Genomic DNA, 24,803 nt, shown 5'->3' on the forward strand with positions numbered 1-24,803 from the left:
AGGGTTCGGAAAGAGAGAGAGGTTTCCTCAGGGACCTGGGGTGACACTGCTCCAGCAGGCGGGTTCTCCTGTGGCCTGTTACAGTCTGTGGCTTACTCTCATTGTCTTTAGTCATGCCCCCCCACCCCCCCACGCCCCACCCCCGCTGCCAAAACCGTTTTATTGTCTCTCTTACTTTCACAAACCAAGGATGCACATCACCTGCAGCCATGGGGACAGAATGTGCTGGTACAGTAGCCAACTGGGAGGGGCGGTACGGCCCTCTACCCACTGAAGCCTTTGCTGTCCAAGCCAAGGAGTGCCGTACATATTCACCCAGCCTTGTGTTTTCACAGCAGATTGTCACTGAAGAAGCAGAGGGCCCTCGAGGTTAGGTGACTCAACCACAGCCCATGGGTAGGTGGATTAGTTAGTTTCTTTTCTGTTGCTGTGACAGAACATCATGACTAAAGGCAACCTACAGAAGGATAAAAGGGATAAGGCTCCATCACGGTTAGGGAGGCATGGCAGCAGGCAAGCATGGTGGCCGGAGCAGGAAGCAGAGAGATCACATCTCACCAACAAGTATGAAGCAGTGAGCCCATCCGCCATGACGTCCTTCCTCCAGCAAAACTGCACCTCCCAAAGCTCCCTAAACAGACCAACCAGGGACCAAACATTCAAATGCCAGCACCAGTGGGGGACATTTCTTACTCAAAACACCAAAGTAGATGAACCTGAGGCCCTGAATCCAGAGTCTTGGATTCTGTCACCCAGTCACTTCTCTCTCTGAGGCTGGTACATGTATATCTCAGCACCTATATCCCAATGTGTGAAAAGCTTTGGGTGGGCGTGAGAATAGGGGGCCCGTAGTAGCTGGGAGCTCTACAGGTCACCTACTGATTCACTGCCAAAATTAAGACTACGGATGACATTCACTGTACCCTGCAGCCTTCCAGCATGCACTTAGGGGTGCGGGGAAGGCAGCAAAACTGTATGAAAAGTCTAGTCGTACCAGGGACAAAGTGATTTATATAACCCACAGCTCCATCCTGGCTGGAGGCCAGATGACATGCCCTCCACCTCTGAAAAGCAGAGATTTATTCTCATTCTCAAAGATGCCCCCAGGATTGTGTAAATTGCCAGCTCTCCTCACACTGCCTTGAGAATGAGGAAATGTCTTGAAAGCTCTGGGCAGAACCACTGGCTGAGGATCCATGCTGCAAAGTCCCAGAGGTTCTGGAAACAGAATCCCAGCCACAGGGATGTGGAGTCTCTTCCTCTATAATTCTCCATCTCCAAGTAGCAGATGCAGGCCCTTGATGCGGTAGCTGTAATTCTTTAATAAGAAGTTTGATTAGAAAATTAAAATATAAAGAAAGGAATGAAGACATTTTTCTTTAAGTACTTCTTGCTTCAAAGTGGGCAGGCTCTCTGGTGCCTGGATAGCTGCCAGATTCAGTTTCTCATCAAGGGAATCTGATGTTGAAAAGTGAGATTTTATACCATTCGCTTTCGGAGCTTAGGGCCATGTTGTATTTACAGAGCAGGATTTCTGTCTAGGACATCTATTGAGTGCCTGCTGTGGACCAGCTATCTTTCCAGATACCTGAGGGATGGCAATTGTGACAGCATCCCAGTAGCATGGGATAACCCACAATGAGAAGGGACCATTCCTCCACTGGCTGTGGGCATTCTGAGGCAGATGAGTTGTCTCTGGGCAAATTGTGTCATTGTCTGGAGAGCTTCAAAAGCCACCCTATTTCTCATTCCACCAGCAGTGTCTGTCTTTCTGACTGCAGCTGTCCCGGTGTGCGCGAAGTGCATTATACTCTCTTTCAGGACCCAAGGCAGATCTAAATCCCAATCAGCTCTTCAGTATTGTGATATCTGTGACTAATCCAGCAACCAGCATTCTCCTAAAAGCACCGGTCTGCCCCACACTGAGATCCAGCCGGCCTCCCCCTGGTCAGTTAGTCTGAAACCAGGGAGTCCTGAGCTGCTTGGTGGACTGTGGTTCTCAGGTGGGTTTGCTGATGGTGCCTGCTACCTAACACCCTGCTGTCTCCTTTTCTCTTCCAGCGATTCACGAGTTCCCCACAGACCTGTTCTCCAACAAAGAGCGACAGCATGGCGCTGTCCTGCTTCACATCCTCGGTGTAAGTGTCCTCAGGGGCCAGAAGCCACTAATCTTCTGGCGCAGGAACGCCATCTGTACAGTGTATAATGACCATAGAGCAGTGGTTCCCAACCTTCCTAATGCTGTGACATTTTAATACGTTTTCTCATGTTATGGTGAACCCCCCCCCCACCATAAACACATTTTGTTACTACTTCATAACTAATTTTGCTACTGTTGTGAATCATGATGTAAATATCTGATATGGAACCCCCAAGGGAGTCGTGACCCACAGGTTGAGAACAACTGCCATAGAGTATCTGAACTCTTCTTTAATCCTTGCAACAGCCTGGGAAGAGACTAGACACTAGGCTATCTTGCCCAACAAGAGGTGTTTCTTAAATGTCAGATGACTTGCCCAGTGTCTCCACTCCTAGCACAAGGACTTGGTTCTTTTCCTGTGCCTCATTTTCTACTTTCATAAAATAGGGGTGATGGCCCCCATGTACACATCAGGACTAGATATCAACTCTAGTTGATATCTATCTCTTTGCCACATTTCTCATTCTCCTTTACATTCAGAGATCATCCAGCACATTCAGGGTGGTTGGCCATAGCCATCTCCTCTCCATATTCAGACAAACCCTGATGGCAGACAGTAGAGTTCAGTGGCAACTTAAGTGGGAATGAGGAAGTCAAGCCCAAAGTATTTCACCCCTGCCTATTTCTACAAAGATTTGTTGATTTATTTATTTATGTGTTTATTTGAGATAGCATCTCCTGTATCAAGGCTGGCCTCAAATCTACTGTGTAGCTGAGGATGACCAAAAACTTCTGATCTGCTCCCCCGACCCACCTTTTCTCATGCATCTCCCAAGTGCTGAGGTTATAGGGGTGTGCCACTTTGTCCAGTTTATGTCATACTGAGGATTAAACCCCTGGCCTTGTGTATGCTAGGCAAGCAGTCTACTAAACGAGCCAGCCCCAGCCCCTTCATCAGTAAAGTTCTTTGTTACAACACAGCCACTCCGTTCATTGCTGTGATCTCTGTGGCTGCCTTGAACTCACAGAGATCCATCTGCTTCTGCCTCCTGAGTGCTGGGAGTACAGGCATGTGCCGCCGCCACCCAGGTTCTGCTTTTGAGCTTCAGCGGCAGGACTGCAAAGCTGCATTGAAGTTCATGGTCTCCAGAGCCCAAACTGCTTTCTGGCCCTTGTGGGAACCAGTAGAAGACTCTGTTGAATGATTGCCAGAAAGTGAAGCGGGTCATAGTTGGCTTTTTTTTTTTTTCCTCCTTCAAATCAGCCCCAGCAAATTTCCTCCCGTTCAGCAGTTGGGCTACTCAGCACTGCTTATAAATTTAAATTCGGTCAACCACTAGTCTTTTCTAGAGGTAATTTAATTCTCTGCTGGAGAACAAGGACGTAAGATGACGAACGAGTGAAGTTGTGATTGGCACGATAAACCACTAATGAAAGTGGCAGTTAGAATGGGGATTGTGGGCAAATTTTGAACTGCGGGCCTGTGTATTATTTCTAGGATGGTGTTATTATCTTCCAGACATCCTGGCATTCACATTCCATCCCCTTTTACTAGGAGATGTAAATTCGGCTGGTTTTCCCTATAGTTCTGTGGCTCTGCCCCATAAACAAAACCTTTATGTTTGAACCTGAGGGTCAGTACCTCAGAAATTTGGCAAGAACCCTTCAGAATGGTAATTACCAAGCTAAGACTGGAGGACTGAACCCAGACCATTACTTGATTGTATGAATAAAGTTTTATTAGAACACATGCACACCCATTCCAGGGCTGCTTTGGTTCTATAAGAGCAGGGGTAGTATATAGCAGAGACCATTTGACCTACAGAAGCTAAAATATGACTCCCTCCCTCTCCACCACTTCATGTGTGTATATTAGTGGGTCTCTCTCTCTCTCTCTCTCTCTCTCTCTCTCTCTCTTTCTCCCTCCCTCCCTCCCTCCTTCCTCCCTCCTTTTCTCTCTCCCTGTCTCCCCCTCTCTTGCGGCATGTATGTGTTTGTGTGTGCACGTCATGCATGTATACATGTGCACACACATGGTTATGGAGGCCAGAGTTCTATATCGGATGTTCTACTCAGTTGGGTTTCACCTTATTTTTTGAGATAGCATCTCTCACTGGACCTGGGCTTACCAATTCAGCTAGAGCAGTTGTTCAGTAAACTCCAAGAGTTCTCCTGTCCCTACCTCCCCAGTGCTGGGGTTACAGGCGCGTGCCACTGCACCCACTTTTTACATAGGTGCTGGGTATCCGAACTCAGCTCCCTATGTTTATACAGCAAGCACTTGGTCAACTGAGCCGTCTTCCCAGCTCCTCTCTTTTATTTTTTTGAAATAGGATCTCACTAGGTAGCCCAGGCTAGCCTGGAATTTGCAATCTTCCTACTGTAGCATCCTGAGGGCTGAGACTACAGGGATGCACTGCCCTGCCCAGCTCCAGATCTGTATTTCTGTGACAATGCTGAGGGAAAACACAGGACTGTGTGGCCTGGACTTATGACTGTCTGCTGCTCAGAATTCTGTTTCCCTTCTCTAGGCCTCAGTTTCCTTGTCTGTCAGGGAGGATATGGGGAGAATAATTCTCAGTTGCTGGTACTGTCCACTTGTGCTTCTGCCTGGTGTGGGTATAAAGGACCTTCCCTGAAACCAGCTTTCCCTTCACAGGCCCTCTACATGTTCTACGCCCTGGCCATCGTGTGTGATGACTTCTTTGTCCCATCCCTAGAGAAGATCTGTGAGGTACGTGCAAAGGACCTGGAACCCTCCACAAAGCCCTGGGTGACTAGAGATGTCTGTCATATAGATGACAAGGACAGGAAGGCTGGGATAGGACAGATGCACTCTGGTAGAGAAGACCATCATATAGCTGCCTAGTGCCACAGCCAATCAATGTCAGTCATGACGTCCTATCCCAAAGCTCAGCAGAAGCCATGGGCTCTGTGAAGTCACCCTCCGGGCCATCATACTCTAGAAACAGTGGTTTTCAACCTTCCTAAAGTTTTGACACTTTAATACAGTTCCTCATGTTGTAGTGACCCCCAACCATAAAATTATTTTTGTTGCTACCTCATAACCATAATTTTGCTACTGTTATGAATCGTAATGTAAATATCTGATATGGGAGCCAAGGGGTCACGACCCACGGGTTGAGAACCACTGTTCTAGAAGCCATGGGGTGTGAGCCGAATCTGGCTAGCAAGGGAACAGGCAAGCCTGTGACTGCATTGGCACATTTCCCATAAAACATGGCCGGCAGTCCCCAAGGGGACCCGCGTTCCCTAAGTGCTCCCCTGGGTGAACAGTAAGCCATGGTGACAGGAGTCCTCTCTGTCCCCCGTTTACAGCATGTTCTCCCTTTAGCTATTTTGTTCATTCATCTTCCCTTTCCCACGTGCAAGACCCCAGGCCCCTCTGTGCTGTGCCTTTCTTGTAGCGTCTAACCAAGTAGGAAAAAAACTTTGGTTTGGGGCATTTGCCATGTGCAGCCCCTTGGGGACTTGCCACCCCTTGCCCAGCTCTTTGGGGTCATAGTGTCAGGATGGGGACAGATGGCTCTTAGGGACAGATGCCTGCCTTCAGCTCAGCTTGTTTCTGGGCACAGTACATTCCCAGTAGGGAATGGCTGCTTTAGAACCTGAGTTCCCCAAATTGTGAGCTGGCAGAAGTATTCCAGGCTTCCCCTTCCCTGTCGTCCCCCCCACACACACACACGGAACATGGGAGGTTAGTGTAGAGGGCTTTATCTCAGGGCCCCTAGGATGGAGGCTGTGGGGGACAGTGGTTCCTGCAAGGGTGCTGTGGCTACTCTGGAAGCTGCCCTCACCTGGGAAAAATATGCAGCCATGGGTCCTAACTTACGTGAGTTAAATCTTCGTCTCTGACAAGCTACCTGATATACTAGTTTAAGGAAGAAGATACTTTATTAAGCTCACTGATTTCAGGAGTTTAAGTCCACGGTCAGCTAGCTACATTGTTTCTAGGCTGTAATGAGGCTGACACCATGCCAGGGGGGGTTGATAGAACAAAGCTACTCCCCTCTTGGTGGCCAGAAGCAGACAGGCAGATGTTGAAGAAAATCACTACCCCAAGAACGCATTCCTAGTGGCCCACTTTTTTCTCAAGGTCCCACCTTCAAAAGTTTCCAGTGCCTTCAGATCATAGCATCAAAACTATGACTTCACTGGTGACTTAATCCACGGATGAGGTCAGGGCCCATGTGATCCAGTCACTTCCCAAAGCCCAGCTCGGAACACCCGCTGCACTGGGAACCAAGCCTTTACCCCAGGAGCCTTTTGGGAAATACCTTGTGTCAGACTAACGTACACTGAGCACACATCCAGGCCCCTCCTAGGCTGATAGCTTTGGAAAACCACAGCGTAGGATTGGGGGCCTCTTTGCCCTCTGAGGTTGAGAGAAAGCCATGAAAACAGGCTAGGGCTACAAATACTGAGGTTGCCAGGTGCTGTCAGGGTTGCCTGTGGCCAGAAGGACAGGAGGATGAATAGGGTGCTGGGCTTAGTCCTCCTTTAAGGACCTTTGATGACAAGGAATCGAGAGGGCGGGAAGGTCACTGTTGGGTAGAGGCCTAGGAGGGCTTCCTGGAGGAGATGGCATTTGTCCAGGCTGGGGAAGCTGGGAGTATTTTCAGCAAGCAGAGAAGAAAGGATTCTATGGAGAAGAAAGGTGCAGGCCAAGGCCAGGGAGTGACAGAACAGCAGGCAGCATGGCACCATCCTGCAGAAGTGGCTGCAGATGCTAGGTGGGGCACCTGCCTCCTCTGCAGACTTCCCTTGGGTGGCATTGAGGTGGGTGGACTTGTGGAGCAGTGCTAGGTCCTTAGTCTGTATTGAGACCAGAGCTCTGACCCTTCTGTAGCTAGCTGACCACTGGGGAGAAGATGCTGGCCCCAAATTTCCTGCAGGACTCCAGAGCCCAGACCACCTAGGGCTACCTAGGGGTCCCCTGTCTTCCATTTTGGATCAGATGATGGGCCTCCATGGCCGGAATATGGCCTTGCTGAGCAGCATGGACTCATACAAAAAGTTCCTAACCTTGTCCCATGCCAGCTCAATCCTGGGAACAGGCCCTCCGGGTGTCTGAGACTCTGTCTGGGTACTGGGCTTGCCATGGAGCAGCATCCAGAATGTAGGAACCAGTCATGTTTTGGGGTCCAGATCCCACAGCCTCAGGACAGCTTCGAGACCTTCATTGTACACCACTGCAGACTCCAACCTGTTCTAGGCTCTAAGGACCCACAGGTGGCAAATGCCAGCTCTACCTTGGTGGTCCAGAGGGGAAGGTGAGCGTGTGTACTGCAGACCCTCATCACAGAATCTATTCAATGAGGGTAAAACAGATGGGGTCTGAGAGGGTGTGGCTGACTCTGAGAATGCTGGGAAGACTTCCTCAAGAGTCGTGGACAGGGATCTAAGAGTGTAGAGAATGAAGAACAGACAGATGAGTCAGGAGGGAAAGGGAGAATTGAAGTCTGTCAGACGGCATAGGGTGTGTGCTTCTGGAGGAGAGGCCATGGCTGCAAAGCTGGGCTCAGACCAGCACCGGGCCACTGAGAGCTTTTTTGCTGCCCACCAGCGCAGTGGCTGTGTCCACTCCACCCTGTCACACCCCAGTCGCCTGTGTTCTCTCTGTTTCAGAAACTTCATCTGAGTGAAGATGTGGCTGGTGCCACCTTCATGGCTGCAGGAAGCTCAACACCAGAGCTGTTTGCTTCTGTCATTGGTAAGGACACCAGACAGCTAGGACACAGTGCAGAGAGAGCCATGCCTTGCTGCCCGGTGAGACTCAGTTTCCCTACCTGTAAGCCCAAGGAGTCAGAGGGGCAGGAAGTAGATTGGTGGTTTCTTAGAGTGTGGGATCCTAATGGGCACTGGGCTTCTTATGAGATGACAGTGTTCTAAAACTAGATTATGGCTTTGGTTGTAAAATTTTGTGGATCTGCCAAACTGCTGGACTGCGTCACTAGACATGTTAATTATGTCTCAATAAAGTTATTTAAAAACATGGGATGGCTCAGCCAGTAAAAGTGCTTAGCATGCAAGCCTGAAGGCTTGAGTTCAATCCCCTAAACCCAAGGAGGGAACCCACTACTGAAAATTGTCCTCTGACTACCACACATGTATACATGTATACACATGTATACACACACACACACACACACACACACACACACACACACACACACACCATACATATAATGACGATGATACATTTAATTTGATTGAATGGCAAAACATAAGTGCATGGGAATAGCAGGTTCCCAGGGCCCCACTGTCTGGCTTGGCCATTATCTTATTCCAGGTGTGTTCATTACCCATGGAGATGTCGGTGTGGGGACTATTGTGGGCTCTGCTGTGTTCAACATCCTATGTATCATTGGAGTGTGTGGACTCTTTGCTGGACAGGTCAGTAGATTTTTTTTTCTTTGCCTGCCTAACCAGTACCCTGTAGGATGGGGGTGAGCTTCTCCTGAGATGGTTGGCAAGGTGGCAATGGGGACACCCTGATGAGCCTGGTCATATCATTTATCTACATTCTCCTCTGAACCCATGTCCTCCCCTATGCAGTGACCTTGACACTCCTTCCCTTCCACCAGCTTGAGAGCATGAAAGGCTAGAGCCATGTTGGTGGACCTGGCCAGTTTATGGTGGGCACTTATGCAACAGCAACAGCTACTTAAGAAGGGTCTCCTTGGACCCTGGTTGGAGTGAGGTCTTAGAGCCATCTGGGCTGCTTGCCTCCTCTGCAGGCACAAGGCTAACTGTGGTCGGAACCCATTTGGCAGGAGGTCAGAGTCTCAGGGAATGTTAGGCTTGCCTCACAGCAGAAGATCATGGCAAGGCCCTACCTTGCTCAGGGTGACAGAGGTAGGCAGCTGACAGGACATGGTGATGCTCCTTGCTCTACCTCAATGGCCAGCTCCTGCTGTGAAATGTGCCTAGCCACCACCACAGAGGACTAGAGCCAGTTTCTGGTTTCCCCACACCTGAGAACTTTATTTGGTTCTGTTGCCTTCCCCAGCTGTATCCAAGAGCTGGAGGTAGGTGGGGAGGCACCCCGAGGCCCATCCTTCAGCTCTCTGGGCAGCTGGCTGCATTCCCAGCCTCTAGGCAATGGCAGCTGATGACTTGTCTCTGCCCTGACAGGTGGTGCGGTTGACATGGTGGGCTGTGTGCCGTGACTCTGTGTATTACACACTCTCTGTCGTCGTGCTCATAGCGGTGAGTCACCCCCAAAACACCCCAAGTGTTGGGTGGTCAGGGCCCTGCGAAGGCACAGGTGCCTGCCTGTCTGTTCTTGACCCTATGACGAAGAGAGGTCACAGCAGCAACAATGGAATGTGTTGACCCCTCTCTGTGTTCACATGGGCCCCTCACACCTCTACCCACACCTCTACCCACACTACACCTCCCTTTCTGAAGACCTCATCTTTGGTCTCTGCATAATGCAACTAAATCCAGGACTATTTTGATGATTAAAAGCCTCGGGAAAAATATATATATATAGGGTGGAAGTTCAAGCGTGAACTCACATGCGGCCCTCCCAACCCTACATTGAGACCCACCCATTCTTCAGACCTGCTTCTAGGAAGCAGGTTTCAAGCTGGGTTATCACCTAGATAACCAGGAGACTGTGGCTGGAGGAACATGATCAACCTTGGCGACTTGGGGCGACCGTATCTCAGAATGAAAACTGTAGAAATGTGTGGATGTAGCTCAGTGGCCGAGTGCTTGCCTAGAGTGTGCAAGAAGGGCCTGGATTCAGTACTGCAAAGTAAGTAAGAAGAAGCAAGTTTCTGGGTCCGACACTGCAGCACATGAGAGGGCAGCCTCAAAGCCATCACAGGGGGCAGCTGGGAGCCAGGGGCAAGGGAAAGGGTGAAAAGGCAGAGGAGCCAAAAGAAGACCCCTGGGGTCCGTTAGTGTAGAATATACTCCCTCAGATCCCAAGGGCTGGGGGTCATTGTGGCCCATACAGTGACGCACACTGTCAAGTGTGTGCCATCCAGAGGGGAACAGTTTTGATCTCTACAGTGAAGCACAAGGACAGATGCCTGTGGCATGCTGATTCCAAGGACATGGGTGACAGTTTTCTATCTTTCCAGACCCAGGGGTATGACTCCCCTTATATTAGTTATCTACTGCTTTGTAACAAAATTCCTCCAAAGCTGGGCATGGGTGGAGCGCACCTGCAGTCAAGGGCCAGAGGTATAGTACCTGGGAAGCTAAGGCAAGAGGAATGTGAGGCCCAGGCCGGTCTTGGCTATTATAGTGAGTGCTGTCAAAAAAAAGGGTCCCCAAACCTAACAGCTTAGGACAGCAAGCAGTGACCCCGCAAGTGAGAAATCTGGAGGTGGCTGAGCTAGGAAGAGAAGGGTCTCAGGACACACAGTCAGGTGAGTACCCTCTTCAGGAACACTCTGGTAGCTGTCAGCTAACTTCAGGGCCTTGCAGGCCATCCCACAGTGTAGCTTGCAAGGTGCCTGCTCTCACAACAGAGGTGAGGAGGTGAGAAGGTCAGGTTACCAAAAGGCTGTGGCTTCCACCTTGGAAATGGCCAGAGGCAAGTCAGCAGCTCCCACCCTCCCCCCCCGTGTTCAGAGGGAACATGGATAATCAGTAGGATTACCAAGGCCAGCTCAGAAACTGCCCACCACACTCAGAAAATGACATTGAGAGGGGAAACAAGATACCTATGTGAAATTTCAAAAGATAAATCCACAGTACCCTAAACATACCATAAATGGGCAACAAAAATAACTCATAAAAGCCTGACGTTCTTTTGGTAATCATTTTGGCAGAAAGTCCCTGGAATATTCAATGATGTCATCTGTTGCCCGTCCAGAAACTCTCCCAGCCCTCCACTGCAGAAGCAGACGGGTGCCAGTGTTTGGGGCTTGACCCCAGGGGTGGTGGCCCCCTCCCCCCTCTGAAGTGATTCCCCAGATAATGAATTATTCCTCATAAAACACTAAAATGACCCAGGAACATTCTTCAGTTTTTGTAAATTTCCCTGACTGTGAATTAAATATTCACTTTAAACACTTGGATTTGTGCAGTCGAGTTAAAGTCAAGGTCATTGTTTTTCTGTTGCCTGGATATTTGTTGTAACATATTTACTATGTATTTTATATATTATATATTTCTCATCCCAAATGTGAAAAAAAAAAAAACCTCATGGTGTAGAACTGTCTCCATGTCTTGTTCTCCTCACATTCTTGCTGTCATTGCCTGTAAATACCAGTAGCCCTCCTCTGGGCTGTATAAGCTAAAATTGTCCCTGTAAAAGCATCCCAGATTCTCCTTCTCCCTCTGTCAAGTGGCCTTCCTCAGAGCCTTGGGTCCAAAAGGCTCCCAATGATGTCTAACTAGGGAGCTTGAAGTGACTTCCTAAAGCAGGGCCTGTGTGTGCTGCCCATTGCAACAGACAGTAGACCCAAGTCCAGATAAGAGCCCCTAACCTCTTCTGGTACCATATGTAGGGACCCTTTTGTTTCCATGGTCAGGTTGTTGGGAGCGTCCCTGCCACCTCCTCCTACACTTGGCTGTGGAGTCCACCCCTTCCCTTGGCCACAGAGCATCCTTCATTTGTGTCTTGTCTCAGAGATGCTGGATGGGAGGCATGTTAGTTGGGGTTGTGCAGAAAAAAAGAACTAATATGAGACCAATAGATGAAGTAGTAGGTAGATGTGGATGGACAGACTGAGAGATGGGTAGATGGACTGATGGGTGGAAGGACAGATGAATGAATGGATGGAGATGTATTGAGGAATGGGCTCAAGTGATCTTAGACCATGCCACCTGTAAACTGGCCAAGGGCTTGAGAAACCATGGCACCAACTGGTATAAGTTGTAGAGTTAAAAGGCTGAACCTGGAAGGCGAGGGAATGGGGTCATAGTGACCATCCTCGGGCCTTTTTAATCTGAGTCCTCAGCTAATTTATGGTGTCCACCCATCATGAATGAAGGTAGATCTTCCTTTCTCAGTCCACTGATTCTAATGCCAGTCCCTTCCATGAACACCCTCACAGTCACACCAGAAATAATATTCTACAAACTATCTGGGTACCCTGAAGCCAGGCAAGTTGGCACTTAAGATTAGCCTATGTGTTGAATTACATCGTTGTCCCTCTACCACTTTTCTCCTACACACACACACACACACACACACACACACACACACACACACACACACTGCCTTCATTTAGACAGCTGGTTACTCTTTGTTTTTTAAGAAAACTAGCCCTAAAGCCACAGACGTGTGACATACATGTAGGCATAGATGTATAGCTGTCTTCTCTGAATTCTCTTGAATTTTAGCAACTCTGTTCTCATAGCAGGGGAAGCTCCTGCCAGGTCTGCCCCAGCAACTACCTGAGCTATAAGAAAATACAGGCCAGCTCTCTTGGGATGACCACACTGAGCCAGCGGGCAGAAGCACATGTTCCCTTGTAATAAGTGTATCCCTTTGTTTTCTTTGCTTTCTAGTTCATATACGATGAGGAAATTGTGTGGTAAGTTTTTAACATTTTTGTTGTTGTTGTTGTTGTTAATTGCCAGTTGGTTACCAAATCATTTTCAGATTTATTTTTGCAAACATAGATTTGCTAGCTTATGGAAATGATGGGGCTATCATTCTAACCAGCCTTGCCTTTGTCCTATTAGAGTGACAAGAATCATTTCCCCTAAGGTACCTGCCCAGCTGCTATTAAGATACACATAAAACTAATGAGGGCAATCATACTTTACGTGAAGATAAGCAAGAGTGAGGAAGGATCTGGTTGTGGGTCTGTTTCTGGGAGGGAGAGGAAGCAGAGGTGCCCTGGCAAGGCAGTGAGTAAGGGATAGGGTCTCAGATGCCACCGAGACAAAGGCATGTCATGCAGATCCCTCCCTTATGACTTGTAGAAGAATCAAGCTCAGGGGACTTGAAGGTCTTACTATAAAAATCAAGGAGCTGGGAAATACCTGCCTCACAAGCAGAGAGGATCTGAGTTCAGATCCCCAGCACCCACATGAAAAGCCAGGTATGGGAGCACACATCCTAATCCCAGCACGGAGAGGCAGAGACAGGCGGATCCCTAGGGGCTCTCTGCCATCCTGTCTGGCCAAATCAGCGAGCTCCAGTTTCGATAAGAGACCCTGTCTCAAAAAATAAAGTGGAGAATGATTGGGGAAGCCGCCCAGTAACAACCTTTGGCCTCACGTGCATGTGGGTGTGCATCTGTATGCACATATGTATATGTACACACACGTATACCACGTGCATACACACCAAAACCAGCAAATTTTTTTAAATAATTTTTGTAAGAAAATACAAAGACTTGCTCATCTTTGTGACACTGAATAGGAATTGACTTTCTTTTTTTTTTTATTTTTGGAATTGACTTTCTTAATTGAAATTCATGAAGTACAAACTTCTGAAGAATAAGTTGATTCTTCTGCCCTCCTCCATGGGGTATGTTGTCATCTCAGTTCATATGCCACACAATTGCCTGGTCACTGACATGGTCCAGAATATGCATCCTATAGGTGACAACTTCTGAGAATACACTCAGATGACCACTAAGAACATCAATTGCTCGACAAGAGTAGCTTTATGCCCAGCACCCAGAGAGCCCTAGTTAAAGGCCACCCCTGGTCTAATTTCTTCAGCTGTGGGTGGCTTGGGACAGTCATTCTGAGATGATCTATAGGTCCATTTCTGGTCCATGGGCTGCATGTTAGCAAAGGATGGGCTCCCAGAATGACTGGCCAAGCTCAGTATGCAGAGACTTCAGCACATTGTCAGGGAAGTAAAAACTGTGTGGCTTCTCAAGTTTGTGAACACAGATTCAACCCCACTCCCCACACACATAACTTGTGGGGTTGGACTATATCCACAAGACAGCAGTGGTAGAACGTTCCCAAAAGACAGTACCACACTGTGCTAGTGGATGGCCCCAGAGGCTTCTGTGCTCCACCATGCCCCTCATCCAGGGGTTGGGCTTTTTCCTGCCTGCTCCCATAGCCTCTCGTCCCTGAACAGACTCTTGAGTGGACCTACATTCTCTTAGGGCTAAGGCCATGGGATTTGGCATCTGGGAGTGATAGCTGGGGGTGGGGCTCTCCTGAGTTCTGGAGACCACTATGATTGAGAAGAACCAGACCCAGCCTTCTCTCAGTTACCAAGAGGACTCTCTATGATTAAACATCTCTATGCTGGGATGTCCCACCTGAATTTCAGGGACAGAAAAGCAAGGGTATCCCACCTTGCCACTAATCTTGACCATGTAGCCCTAGCTTGTGGGCACCATGACCTCCTGCACTCTAACCACACTCTCCTTTATCTCTCCAAGGTGGGAAGGCCTGGTGCTCATCATCTTGTATGTGTTTTATATTCTTATCATGAAGTAAGTGGCCTCTCCCCTTCCTTGAGACCTGGAGGTACCCTTTCCTTCACATCCTACTCATGTCTTTGGTCAGAACAGGGAATATCCTCCATCCCATCTTCCAGTTCCTTTGGGGAAGCCTTCATTCTCTAGTGTACATCATTCAGGGCATCCAGGGTGGGGTACTGGCTCAGACACTGGTGTAGTCCATTCTCAGATTAGGGAACAATGTTGGGTGGTTGATGTAGGGCAAATAGACACTGCTTTCTGAAAATGAATCCCCAGCAAAGGCCTGTGTCCCTCCCTGCTCTGGGCAACTCCTCTGCGTCAGGGTAACCACTCTTTTGCTGTTTCAATAAACCTAGTAACAATACCATTCTCAAAAGGCTCAACTTAACCTCTGCCCAGGGTTTATCAGATGCCACTTGTCGGAGCCACTGCTTATGCTGGCAACAGAACCCCACTCATAATTCTGGGGGTGCAAGCACTGTATTCTGGGTTGGGAAACCTTGAGCCACTTGGGAAGCTGCTTGAGTCTGAACTACCTTAAAACAACCCATAAGGAAGACTAGACAGCCTCAAAGATGAAATTCTGACACATGCCTTAGTACAGATGAACCTTTAAAAACTCACCAAATGTATATATAAAATGGCTATTACCCAAAGGCCAATGTTAGATATAATCCAGTGTTCACACGGTATCCCAAAGGGTCAAGTCTGTGGAGACAACATAGATTAGAGGTCAGTGAGAGGCTGGAGTGATGAGGACTGATTAGTGGGTGTAGGCTTGCTGCTGGGATGATAAAAAAAAGTTGGGTAATTATTAGTGATGATTGTATAGTAGTAAATATAATCAACATCATCAAAGTGAGTTCTTAGAACATAGGAAATAACTATAATGATAAATTATATATATGTATATAATATATACGTATGTGTGTATATGCACATAACTATAACAAAAAATAACTACTTATGAATACTCATGAGCCTAGCTACATGCAGGTTTCTCTTCTCTCATGTAATTAAAAAGACAACACCATGGGTGTTATGAGAGTCCTCGCTTTTATATAAAACATAGTATTATATAAATATTTCACAAAACATGTTTTCTAAAGTGGAGAATTAAAGTGTCCAGCAGCTCGAGAATTCCTCAGTGACTGCCCATCACCAGCTTTTTAGTGAACAACCAGCAGAGAGGCTTAGAGATGGAGGGCCACTCTCTTCTCTCAGGGGATGGCTGTGCTGGCCATGAATGACATGGGAGGTAGACGGTCACCAAGCAGCCACTTGAGCAACAGTTGCTTTTGGGGGAGGGAAAAGGCATGGTGCATCTGTCCTGCTGCTTGGACTGAACTGCTTTTATTAGGCTAAGCTCATACGAAGCATTAGATGCATTTGGCTGTAAGGCTTCTGACACCCCCAGGAGGGCACTATAGCCCAGTAGAAGCAGGTGCCTCCAGACCACACATGATCCCAACGTTCCTGCCGAGAAACCCCTTCAGCTCCATTAGAGAGCCTCCCTGGTTTCCGTCCATGCCCAATGCCCTGTTCACTGCATGCCTGGCACCCCACCCACCTGGGAGGGTGAGAATCCCCCACTCCACTGCTCTGACCTCCTGCCTTACCTGACTCACAGATACAATATGAAGATGCAGACGTTTTTCACAACCAAACAAAAGAGCATTGCAAATGGTAACCCAGTCAGCAGCGAGCTGGAAGATGGTAATGACCTCTATGACGGTAGCTATGACGACCCTTCTGTGCCATTGCTGGGGCAAGGTAAGGCTGAGCAGACAGGAGCTGTGGACCCTTGTGGAAGCCACTCTTACATAGACACACAGAACACACACACACACACACACACTCACACCGTTACCATCAACCTTTAGTCATGCAAACCCCAAATGAGAAAAGAAGACCCACATTTGAGATGTTGCTCAGATTGACATTCACTTAAATAAGAAAGGCTAGAAGGGGAAATTCCTATAAAGGAAAAAAACATGAATTAAATCATTGACATTTTCCCATGCTTCCAGAGGCAGGTGGGAAGCCTGATTGACTTTAGAGATGCAATGTTGTTGCCCAAGAGAAAAGCCCAGAATAGGAAGCTTAAGTGACAGAACCTAGGCCTCTCTGTGCATCTCAAGTACCAGACCTTGTCCCTGAGAAATCCATCCTGAAAAGTGTCAACTCCTAGGCTTGCGAACTCTTACCTAAAAGGACAGCCTCAGAGCTTCACAGGCAGCCCAGCCCAACCCAGAGGCCTGCTTGCAGGCCCGCTCCTAAAAGCAGCTTCATTACCCTGGATCCTCTGGGAACTGGGAGCCTCTGGAGCCACGCCCTGTCTTCTTGATCACAGCCTTTGAATTTTCTTGATCTGAGAGCTGCTTTCTTGGGAATAGCCTCAATTCTTAATAATCCAGCCAGTTGTCAGGTAACACCCCCACCATGGGACAGCTGTCCCATCTAGACCAGCATTAAAGCCTGAATGGTGCTTGTGTTAGGAAAAGGAAATCCAAAGCTATGTGACATCCTTGGTCCACTTCAGGCATCCTCCACCCTTATTCTTCAATGCCCCAAGCAAGTCTCAGCATTTCATAGGGGTCTTTAACTTGCTTGTTATATCAAGAGTGGGTGATCTCAGAGGTTCTCCTTGCCTATGTTGGTAGCTAAGGAACCTGTGTTCCTCGGCCCTCTGCAGCCTCTGTCCTGGGCAGAGCAAGGCAGAAGTTTCCTCTCGGATACGTTTTGCACAAGTGTCTCCTGTCCTGTCTTGGGTTTTCCCAAGAGGAAGGCATTTGCCACAGATACTGTACTGAATGACACATCTTTCTACGTGGAAGGAGGAAACCCATTGAGACAAAAGAGGGTTTTCAATTCAGGGGAACCCACTCTAGCCACTGGAGGCACACCCATGAGGGAGAGAACCAAGGAAGCCTATATCATGGAGATGAAGGTGTTACACATGGTGTTTCCTAAATTCCAAGCAGGCATCACAGGGAGCAGGTTGTGGGACACCATCCACTAAGGGGGAGGCTCCAACACTGGCCATGATTTGGGATTTAACCTCCATAGTCACAGGGACTCTGGGGGTACCCATTGCAGATCCCAAAGTCTGGCAGGATAGAGGCTGCCCTGGTCAGCACATAAGTGGTACCGGAAGGTCCTTTGAACCTGGTTGGCAAAGAAGAAATATCTGAGTGGAGAATCAGGACACGCCCACTTCCTGATGAACTGCCCAAGAGCTGCCTCCTGTCCTGAGGCTGGCAGTGAAGCCCAACCCCAGTACCCTGTGAGAGCCATTCCCAGTACCCTGGGATCCCCAGCTCGAACTTTCCCAGGAAGTCCAGGCTCCCCAAGCCTGCTGCCCACATGCATGGCCCATTTCTGGAGCTCTGTGGTGACTCTCCATCACTTTTGTGCTCAGAGACAATAGGACTTCATGGGTTTAATACCACCATCTCTACATCCAGGGTAACTTCTAGAAAGTTGGAAGACTGATCACAGAGCTGGCCCAGGCACTGGGACTGAGGGAGAAGCGAGTCTCTTACCCCTTATTAAACAGATGCATTTATAGGGGAGGCCGTGGGAGGAAATGGTCCCAGAAGGTTAGATAATGAGGTACAGGCCTTGATTTCTAGGTTTTGGGAGGTCTCCACCTAGACATGTAGACTCAGGGGTTGTATCTGATCTTTACTATAAAAACGCTCCCTGGGACCATTTGCAAGTTACTACAACATAATTTCCCCTGAATAGAGTGGGAGGAAGAGCTCCCAGTGACCCCCCCAGGACTGAGATGACCAGGACTTCCCACTTTGGTTGTCTAACAATGTTGCCAGGAGATAACATCACTTCCTTTGCCATCCTCAGCCCCCTGGCAAGTGGCTCCCCAGCCACACCCCAGAAGAGGATGTCTGAATTGCCTCCTGACGTTTCAAGGAGTCCCTTGGGCTGGGCTTGTAACTCAATGGTAGGGTGCTTGGCTGGCACACACAAGCTTCTAGGAAGAATAAATAGGAAATAACCTGCTCTCCCCAACCCTGCATTTCTCATATAAAATCTAAAGCTTGAAGCTCAGCTTATTTGGAGAAGCAGGGAGAAGCCCTTTTGTACTTTAATATTCTTAGACACCATGTAGCTCAGCTCATGGCTTCAGCCTCCTGACTGGTTCTCTGGTGGCCTTGTTCACAGCCTTGCAGCCGAGTCTGCCTGGCCACCAGCTGCCATACTGGATGAAGTTGATCTAGCTCAGAAAGCTCCCAAGGGGCCCTTCCAAGCTGCCCTGCTGTTAGACACAGCCTAAGTTTAGAAAGAGACGGGAAAGGCAATGCCAGGCCTTGGATGGCGATGCCTGGAAGGCATCTTGTGGTTGAGTACCCTCTGGCCTACTACTCTCAGCTTGGGCATGATGGGGGGAAGGGAGGCAGGGGTCATGGCTCCTGCCTCACCAGCTCCACAAGCTTTTGAGGCCAAGTGCTCTCCGTGGGGTACCTGTAATGAGGCTGGTTCTACAGATTGGAGCGTAGTACCTGCTACAGGGGTTTGCTGGTGCCCCTCCCTCTGGCAGCCCAGAGCATCGAGGCTCCCTGTGAAAGGGGCCTGCTACTAACACCCTCCTTCATGTAACCCCCGGCATCCCCATCACCAGCAAGAGCTCTGCCCCCAGATTCTGCCGCCGCACGCTAACCCACCTGTGGCCATCTGTGCCGGCCTCTGTGTCCTTAACTCTTCTTCTAAATTGTAAGTAATCTGTTCTCATCCTGGCCATAACACATGCTTTTAAGCAATAAACACAATCCGTGAGCCAAGCCCCACACTGTCCACCTCTGTGGAGGTTAGTGTCCATCTTGGACAGGCGCATGGGCCTCCGGCTATTTCTAATCCACCTGCCTCCTGTCTGCTGAGCCTTGCTGCCTGTGTGGGGTGTAGTGTTTGTGAGTGTGTTTGCTAGGGCGGGGGTGGGGTGGGGGATGGGGCTGTTTGCTGTGCATTTTGTGCATTTTTATACCATTAACTTCTGCATGACTTTGCCCTCTGAACCTGCTCCTTGGTCACTCAACTCTTCATGCTGGATGCCACAGGATCTGGTAATGGGTGCAGAGGAACATACCTGTTTTCTTAGCCCCTTCAAGGGGGTATGCTACTTGCTTCAAGGTGCTGTGTTCGTGAGTGGTTCGATTACTTTCCCTGGTACCTGGAGTGCCATGCCAAGCTCCTATGGGCACAGGCACAGGACTGGGCCTTATGTTCTGTCTCCCAAGGGAAAGGAACGAGTTGGAGAGAGCAGCCAACCACTTGGAGGGTGTCAGGGTTCATCTAAGACACTGAGTCCAGATAGCTGCATGTCCTCAGACAATGGACTCCTTGTAGGACCCCTGACATCTAGTTTAGGGCCTGGGGCCAAATCCTTGACCACCCTGCCTGCCTTCTGGGAAACAAAATTGGAAGCAGCCACCCCAGTAGCAGTGAAGATGACTCACTTCAAGACAGAGAAAAGGACCCCAGGAAAGGTTACAGTGACACTGTGCTCTGTTTCCCAGCATTTCCCACTCCTAAAGACCCTCATTGACTTGGAAAGTTTCATCCAAGTGTCTGAAAATCAGGGTGGTGGTGGTGTTCCTGACTTGGTCATGAGTGACAGGTGCAGGGACCTGTCTATGGCATAGGAAGGCTATCCCAGTGAGTCCTAGGAAAGACACTGAAAGACCCTTGCAGCCAGCAAGGCTGAACCCCAGAAAAGAGGGATCTGAGAGAGTCAGGCACCAACCATTAGAGGGGCCAGATGTAGCACATGGGTAGCAAAGGACCTGCTGGGTCTGTCTAACTTGCTGAGTCATGGGTATTTCAAAAGTAAGCCAAGTCTCTGAGTAGCTACCAGCTGCCAAGCATAGCCCCACGATGTTGGCCATGAGGGGAAGTTAGCCCCTATCACTAGGGCACTGTCCTCCAAAGATTCAACACTGATCATGGGGTGTGGTCTACAGTGAAGGAAAAACTTCCCTATGGCAAGACCCCTGTGGTGATGGTGGATGAGATTATGAGCTCCAGCCCTCCCAAGTTCACCTTCCCTGAGGCTGGCCTGCGCATCATGATCACCAACAAGTTTGGGCCCAGAACCCGACTACGGATGGCCAGCAGGATCATAATTAATGAGGTAAGTTAACCCAGCACATGGGTACTACCTGTAACCCTCAGACTGCATGCGGTGGAGAGTGGCTATGAATGCAACCCAGCACATAATTGTAACCTTGCTTAAAACATGAATTTTTTTTTTTTTTTTTTTTGTAACTCAAGTGCATGGTTCTCAAGCATGAACTTTGCAGATGATAAGACCATGGTGCATGTCAAAAGGTTGGGCACACTGGCTAGCAGAAAGTGAGTGATCTTGGGTGGGTCTGGCAGTTCCATGGGCCCTATCCCCTTAGGACTCTGCCTAGAGTCTCAGGCATGGGAGGAAGGAAGGGTGGGGGCCTACAGAAGCTTGTCATGGAAGTTTAAGCAGAAGGTGGAGGAACCCCCATCTGAGGTATTTCACTATTTGTCCGTTGCTAGAGTTGAGCTAATTAGAGAAAGCGGAACCTGAAGTATGGGTGGTTTCTTCACAGTGTTAATTAGGGAACCAAGCATGAACACACTCCCATTCTCTGTGGATTATGACCCTTGAAGAATCACCAGTTGTCTTAGAGTTCTATTGCTGTTCACCATGACCAAGGCAATTTATAAAAGGAAGCATTTAATTGGGGGCTTGCTTACAGTGTCAGAAGGTTAGTCCAGCATCCTGGCAGGGAGTGTGGCAGAAGGCAAGGAGGCATGGTGCTAGAGAAGCAGCTGAGAGCTCACATCCGATCCACAAGTAGCAGTGGGCAGGGGTATGTGCCGGACAGAAGGAGGGAGACAGACAGACAGACTGGGCCTATGGGCTTTTTGTTTTTGTTTTTTGTTTTTGTTTTTGTTTTTTGTTTTGAGACAGGGTTTCTCTGTGTAGTTTTGGTGCCTGTCCTGGATCTTGCTCTGTAGACCAGGCTGGCCTCGAACTCACAGAGATCCACCTGGCTCTGCCTCCCAAGTGCTGGGATTAAAGGCATGCCTAGCTGGTATGGGCTTTTTAAACAGCCATTTTTATCTTTTTTGCCATGGGGCACAAGTCACAGCACAAAGGGGAAGCAGCAGGACTCAGGAGCTCCTGGAGGCAGATTCCCTCCTAAAACATCAGGGGAGTGGACAGCTTATGGGGACCCAGCTCCAAAGTCCCCCTACCCAGCACTTTTCTTTAAGACTTCTACACTCTTGGAGTCAAAGCCCATCCCCAGTGATGCACCTGCAACAAAGCCACACCTCTTAATCCTTCCCAAACAGTTCCACTAACTGGGGACCAAGCATCCGAACACAAGTCTATGAGGGCCATTTGCCTTCAAACCACCACACTGGTGAATGGAGATGGCCTCTGAGGATTTGCTCTTCACACCTGGCATTCTGGGTGTCTCCTCATTTGGAAAAAGTAGTCATAACTTGGATATCACTCAACCAGACTGCAAAGATAATATGGTGTGCTGCTCAGCAGCCTAACTTGTTTCTGGGCCTTCCTTTCTAAGTGCATTCTAGCACTTGCCAGACTCATTCTCCGAAGCACGCAGTGACCAGAGGACAGAACTTAGCACATGGGTGTCTGCAAAAGCATTATTTCCCAGTGACTAAAGGGTGTCTCTTTGGGACACTTGTGCTTTGATTTGTGGTTCAATGTGTCATATGTGTAGAAAGTCCATTAAGCAAGGGAAATGCCTTTCTGGGCTTTAAATCACTCTGGTCTATGTTAGTGAAATTTATTTCAGGGAAATTTTATAGAATCCTGCCCATTTATCATAAGCATGAGAATATTGCCCCCAGGGTGCTTTGGAGGTGTGATAAATAACTCTAGAAGACTTGGGCAGTGGCTTTATAGTGTTTTTCACCACACATGGATTTGAGGTTGTTGATTTGTTTGAGAAATTTAGGCTAGTCTTTACTTCACAGTGTGGTCCAGGCTGGCCTGAAACTCAAGATCCTCCTGCCTCAGCTTCTGTGGACTGATCTTACAGTTATGTGTACCACACCAGGCCGGAGAAGCAGGTTTTGATGAGCTTGTGAATACAAGCTGTTGGTGCCACAAATGTTTTCAACTGCTGGCGTTGCCCTGCTCTGTAAGGCAGCCTGAGAGCCACAGAGGCTGGGCTCAGGAGAAAGGAAGTGAGTTCTAATCTTATACCCACCACTAAACCTCTCAATCTCCTTGGCCTCAGTTCCTGTCTGAGGTTCCTGAACAGGATGCCGCCAATTTTAAAAATTTCATCCACATGCACTGGAGAGTTGTGCCTGGGGCCTAAGCAGTAACTTTAAGGACTGTTGTTCGAATCTTAGATGGTCTTTTAATAAAAAACCCAGAGCCAGATATTGGGGTGAAAGCTGAAAGATCAGAGAAGCAGAGCAAGCCACAGCCACCACCTATTACCTCACCAACTCCATGAATCCTCTGACTGAAATCCTCTGAGTCCTCATCCAAAAGAGTCTCAGCTGAACTGCTTTAGTTCCTGTTTCCTCACGCCTCATATACTTTTCTCTGCCCTTCCATCACTTCCTGGGATTAAAGGCATTGTGCTTCCCAGTACTGGGATTAAAGGTGTGTGCCACCACTGCCTGGCTCTGTTTCCAGTGTGGCCTTGAACGCACAGAGATCCAGATGATGTGTGTCACCACTGTCTGGCCTCTATGTCCGATCTAGTAGCTGGCCCTGTCCTCTGGCAAGCTTTATTAGCGTACACAATATATCACCACATTAAGGACAGTCATCATAGGATGGAACAGTGGAGAACAAAACCCACAAAATATCCAAGTTCAGACTTACTTATTGAGATATTCTGAGGAAATAGCTCAGTCAGTAAGGGGCTTGTCTCAAAAAGCACAGGGACCTGAGTTCAATCCTCAGAACCCACATTTAAAAAGCCAGGCCTGTTGGCATGTACTTGCAAACCCAACACTCATGTCCCATTTCAGACAGCTCTTGAGACCCATTGTCTTCCACATGAGTGGTCACCATTGCATGCACACCTACACATTTGTACTTGCATATACACAGCTGCATCTGTATGTGCACGCAAACATGCACATGTAAACACACACACACACACACACACACACACACACACACAATGCTTTTCCTGGCTTAGGCGTCTTTGTCTCAAACCTACATGAGGACAGCTCAAAAGTCTTCAGAGCAAGGGTGAGCCTTCATTATGAGTGGTAATGCCCTCCATGAGACCACCAGGATGGGTGCTGAGTACCCCATTATGGAAGTTTGCTAAGGGCCACAGCTCCATCCCCAAGTCTCTTGTTGAAGTGGTAGGGAAGGATTTGAATGTCATTGTGGAATGCCCATGGCCTATGGGGCTGATCCATAAGCAATGACTGGAAATGAGGAGAAGACAGCTGAATGGAGAGATAGGTTCTAGAGAATATGAGGCCTGTTTACTTCTTTTTCTTTTTTCTAATTTTTTTTTTTTTTGGTTTTTTTTGGTTTTTCGAGACAGGGTTTCTCTGTGTAGCTTTGTGCCTTTCCTGGAACTCACTTTGTAGACCAGGCTGCCTCCCAAGTGCTGGGATTAAAGGTGTGCGCCACCACCGCCTGGCTTGTTTATTTCTTCATTTCTTTTCTTTTGTTCTTTCCTTCTTTCTTTTCTTTTTTTCTTTTGATATAGGGTTTCTTATAGCTCAAACTGACCCCAAACTTACTAGGTAGCCAAGCATAATCCTTGATTAGGATCCTACTGCCCTACTGCCTTCAGCCTCCAAGTGCTGGGGCTCCAACATTTGCCATCAAGCCCGGCTCATTCAGTGTGAGGTTCAAACCCAGGACTTCATGCACGCTAAGCAGATACTCTACCAACTAAGCTATGTCCTCAGCCCTGTTAGTTTCATATAACATGTCTTCAGTCCATGCCTGTGTCCAAAGAAGCCACAGATCAAGCAAGACCAGCCAGGCTAGGGTGGCACCAAAGCTGCTTTTGTCATTAGCCATGGCAAAGGGGGTGGGAGAGAAGGGGATGGGTTTGGTGCAAGCTGCTGGCTTTGGAGAACACCCTCATCAGACATGGAATGAAATTCAGTGGGACGATCCATTGACCAACATCCTAGTAAGATGTTTGGAGCATTTAGTTGTTGGAGAATGGCTGACTGAAGCTAGGTTTCATACTAGCACACATCCAGAGTGGTTCAAGTGGAAAGGACCGACTATAGCAAGTGTTGTC

At 48.5% G+C, this 24,803-nt stretch overlaps 1 protein-coding gene across 2 annotated transcripts in view; it reads left to right on the plus strand.

Moving 5' to 3' along the window:
- The window catches only part of Slc24a4 (solute carrier family 24 member 4), a 139,997-nt gene that overhangs the window by 86,299 nt on the left and 28,895 nt on the right, over nt 1-24,803 (plus strand). Inside the window, exons 3-11 of one of the 2 annotated variants that reach the window (XM_059279556.1) lie at nt 2,062-2,138; nt 4,800-4,874; nt 7,790-7,874; nt 8,454-8,557; nt 9,299-9,373; nt 12,641-12,666; nt 14,491-14,544; nt 16,163-16,305; nt 20,511-20,680. In XM_059279556.1, the coding sequence (XP_059135539.1) occupies nt 2,062-2,138; nt 4,800-4,874; nt 7,790-7,874; nt 8,454-8,557; nt 9,299-9,373; nt 12,641-12,666; nt 14,491-14,544; nt 16,163-16,305; nt 20,511-20,680 (809 nt within the window). The remainder of the gene's footprint in view (nt 1-2,061; nt 2,139-4,799; nt 4,875-7,789; nt 7,875-8,453; nt 8,558-9,298; nt 9,374-12,640; nt 12,667-14,490; nt 14,545-16,162; nt 16,306-20,510; nt 20,681-24,803) is intronic. The other variant, XM_059279557.1, reaches the window with a different exon arrangement.

Source organism: Peromyscus eremicus, chromosome 14, assembly GCF_949786415.1.
Source record: "Peromyscus eremicus chromosome 14, PerEre_H2_v1, whole genome shotgun sequence".
NCBI lineage: Eukaryota > Metazoa > Chordata > Mammalia > Rodentia > Cricetidae > Peromyscus > Peromyscus eremicus.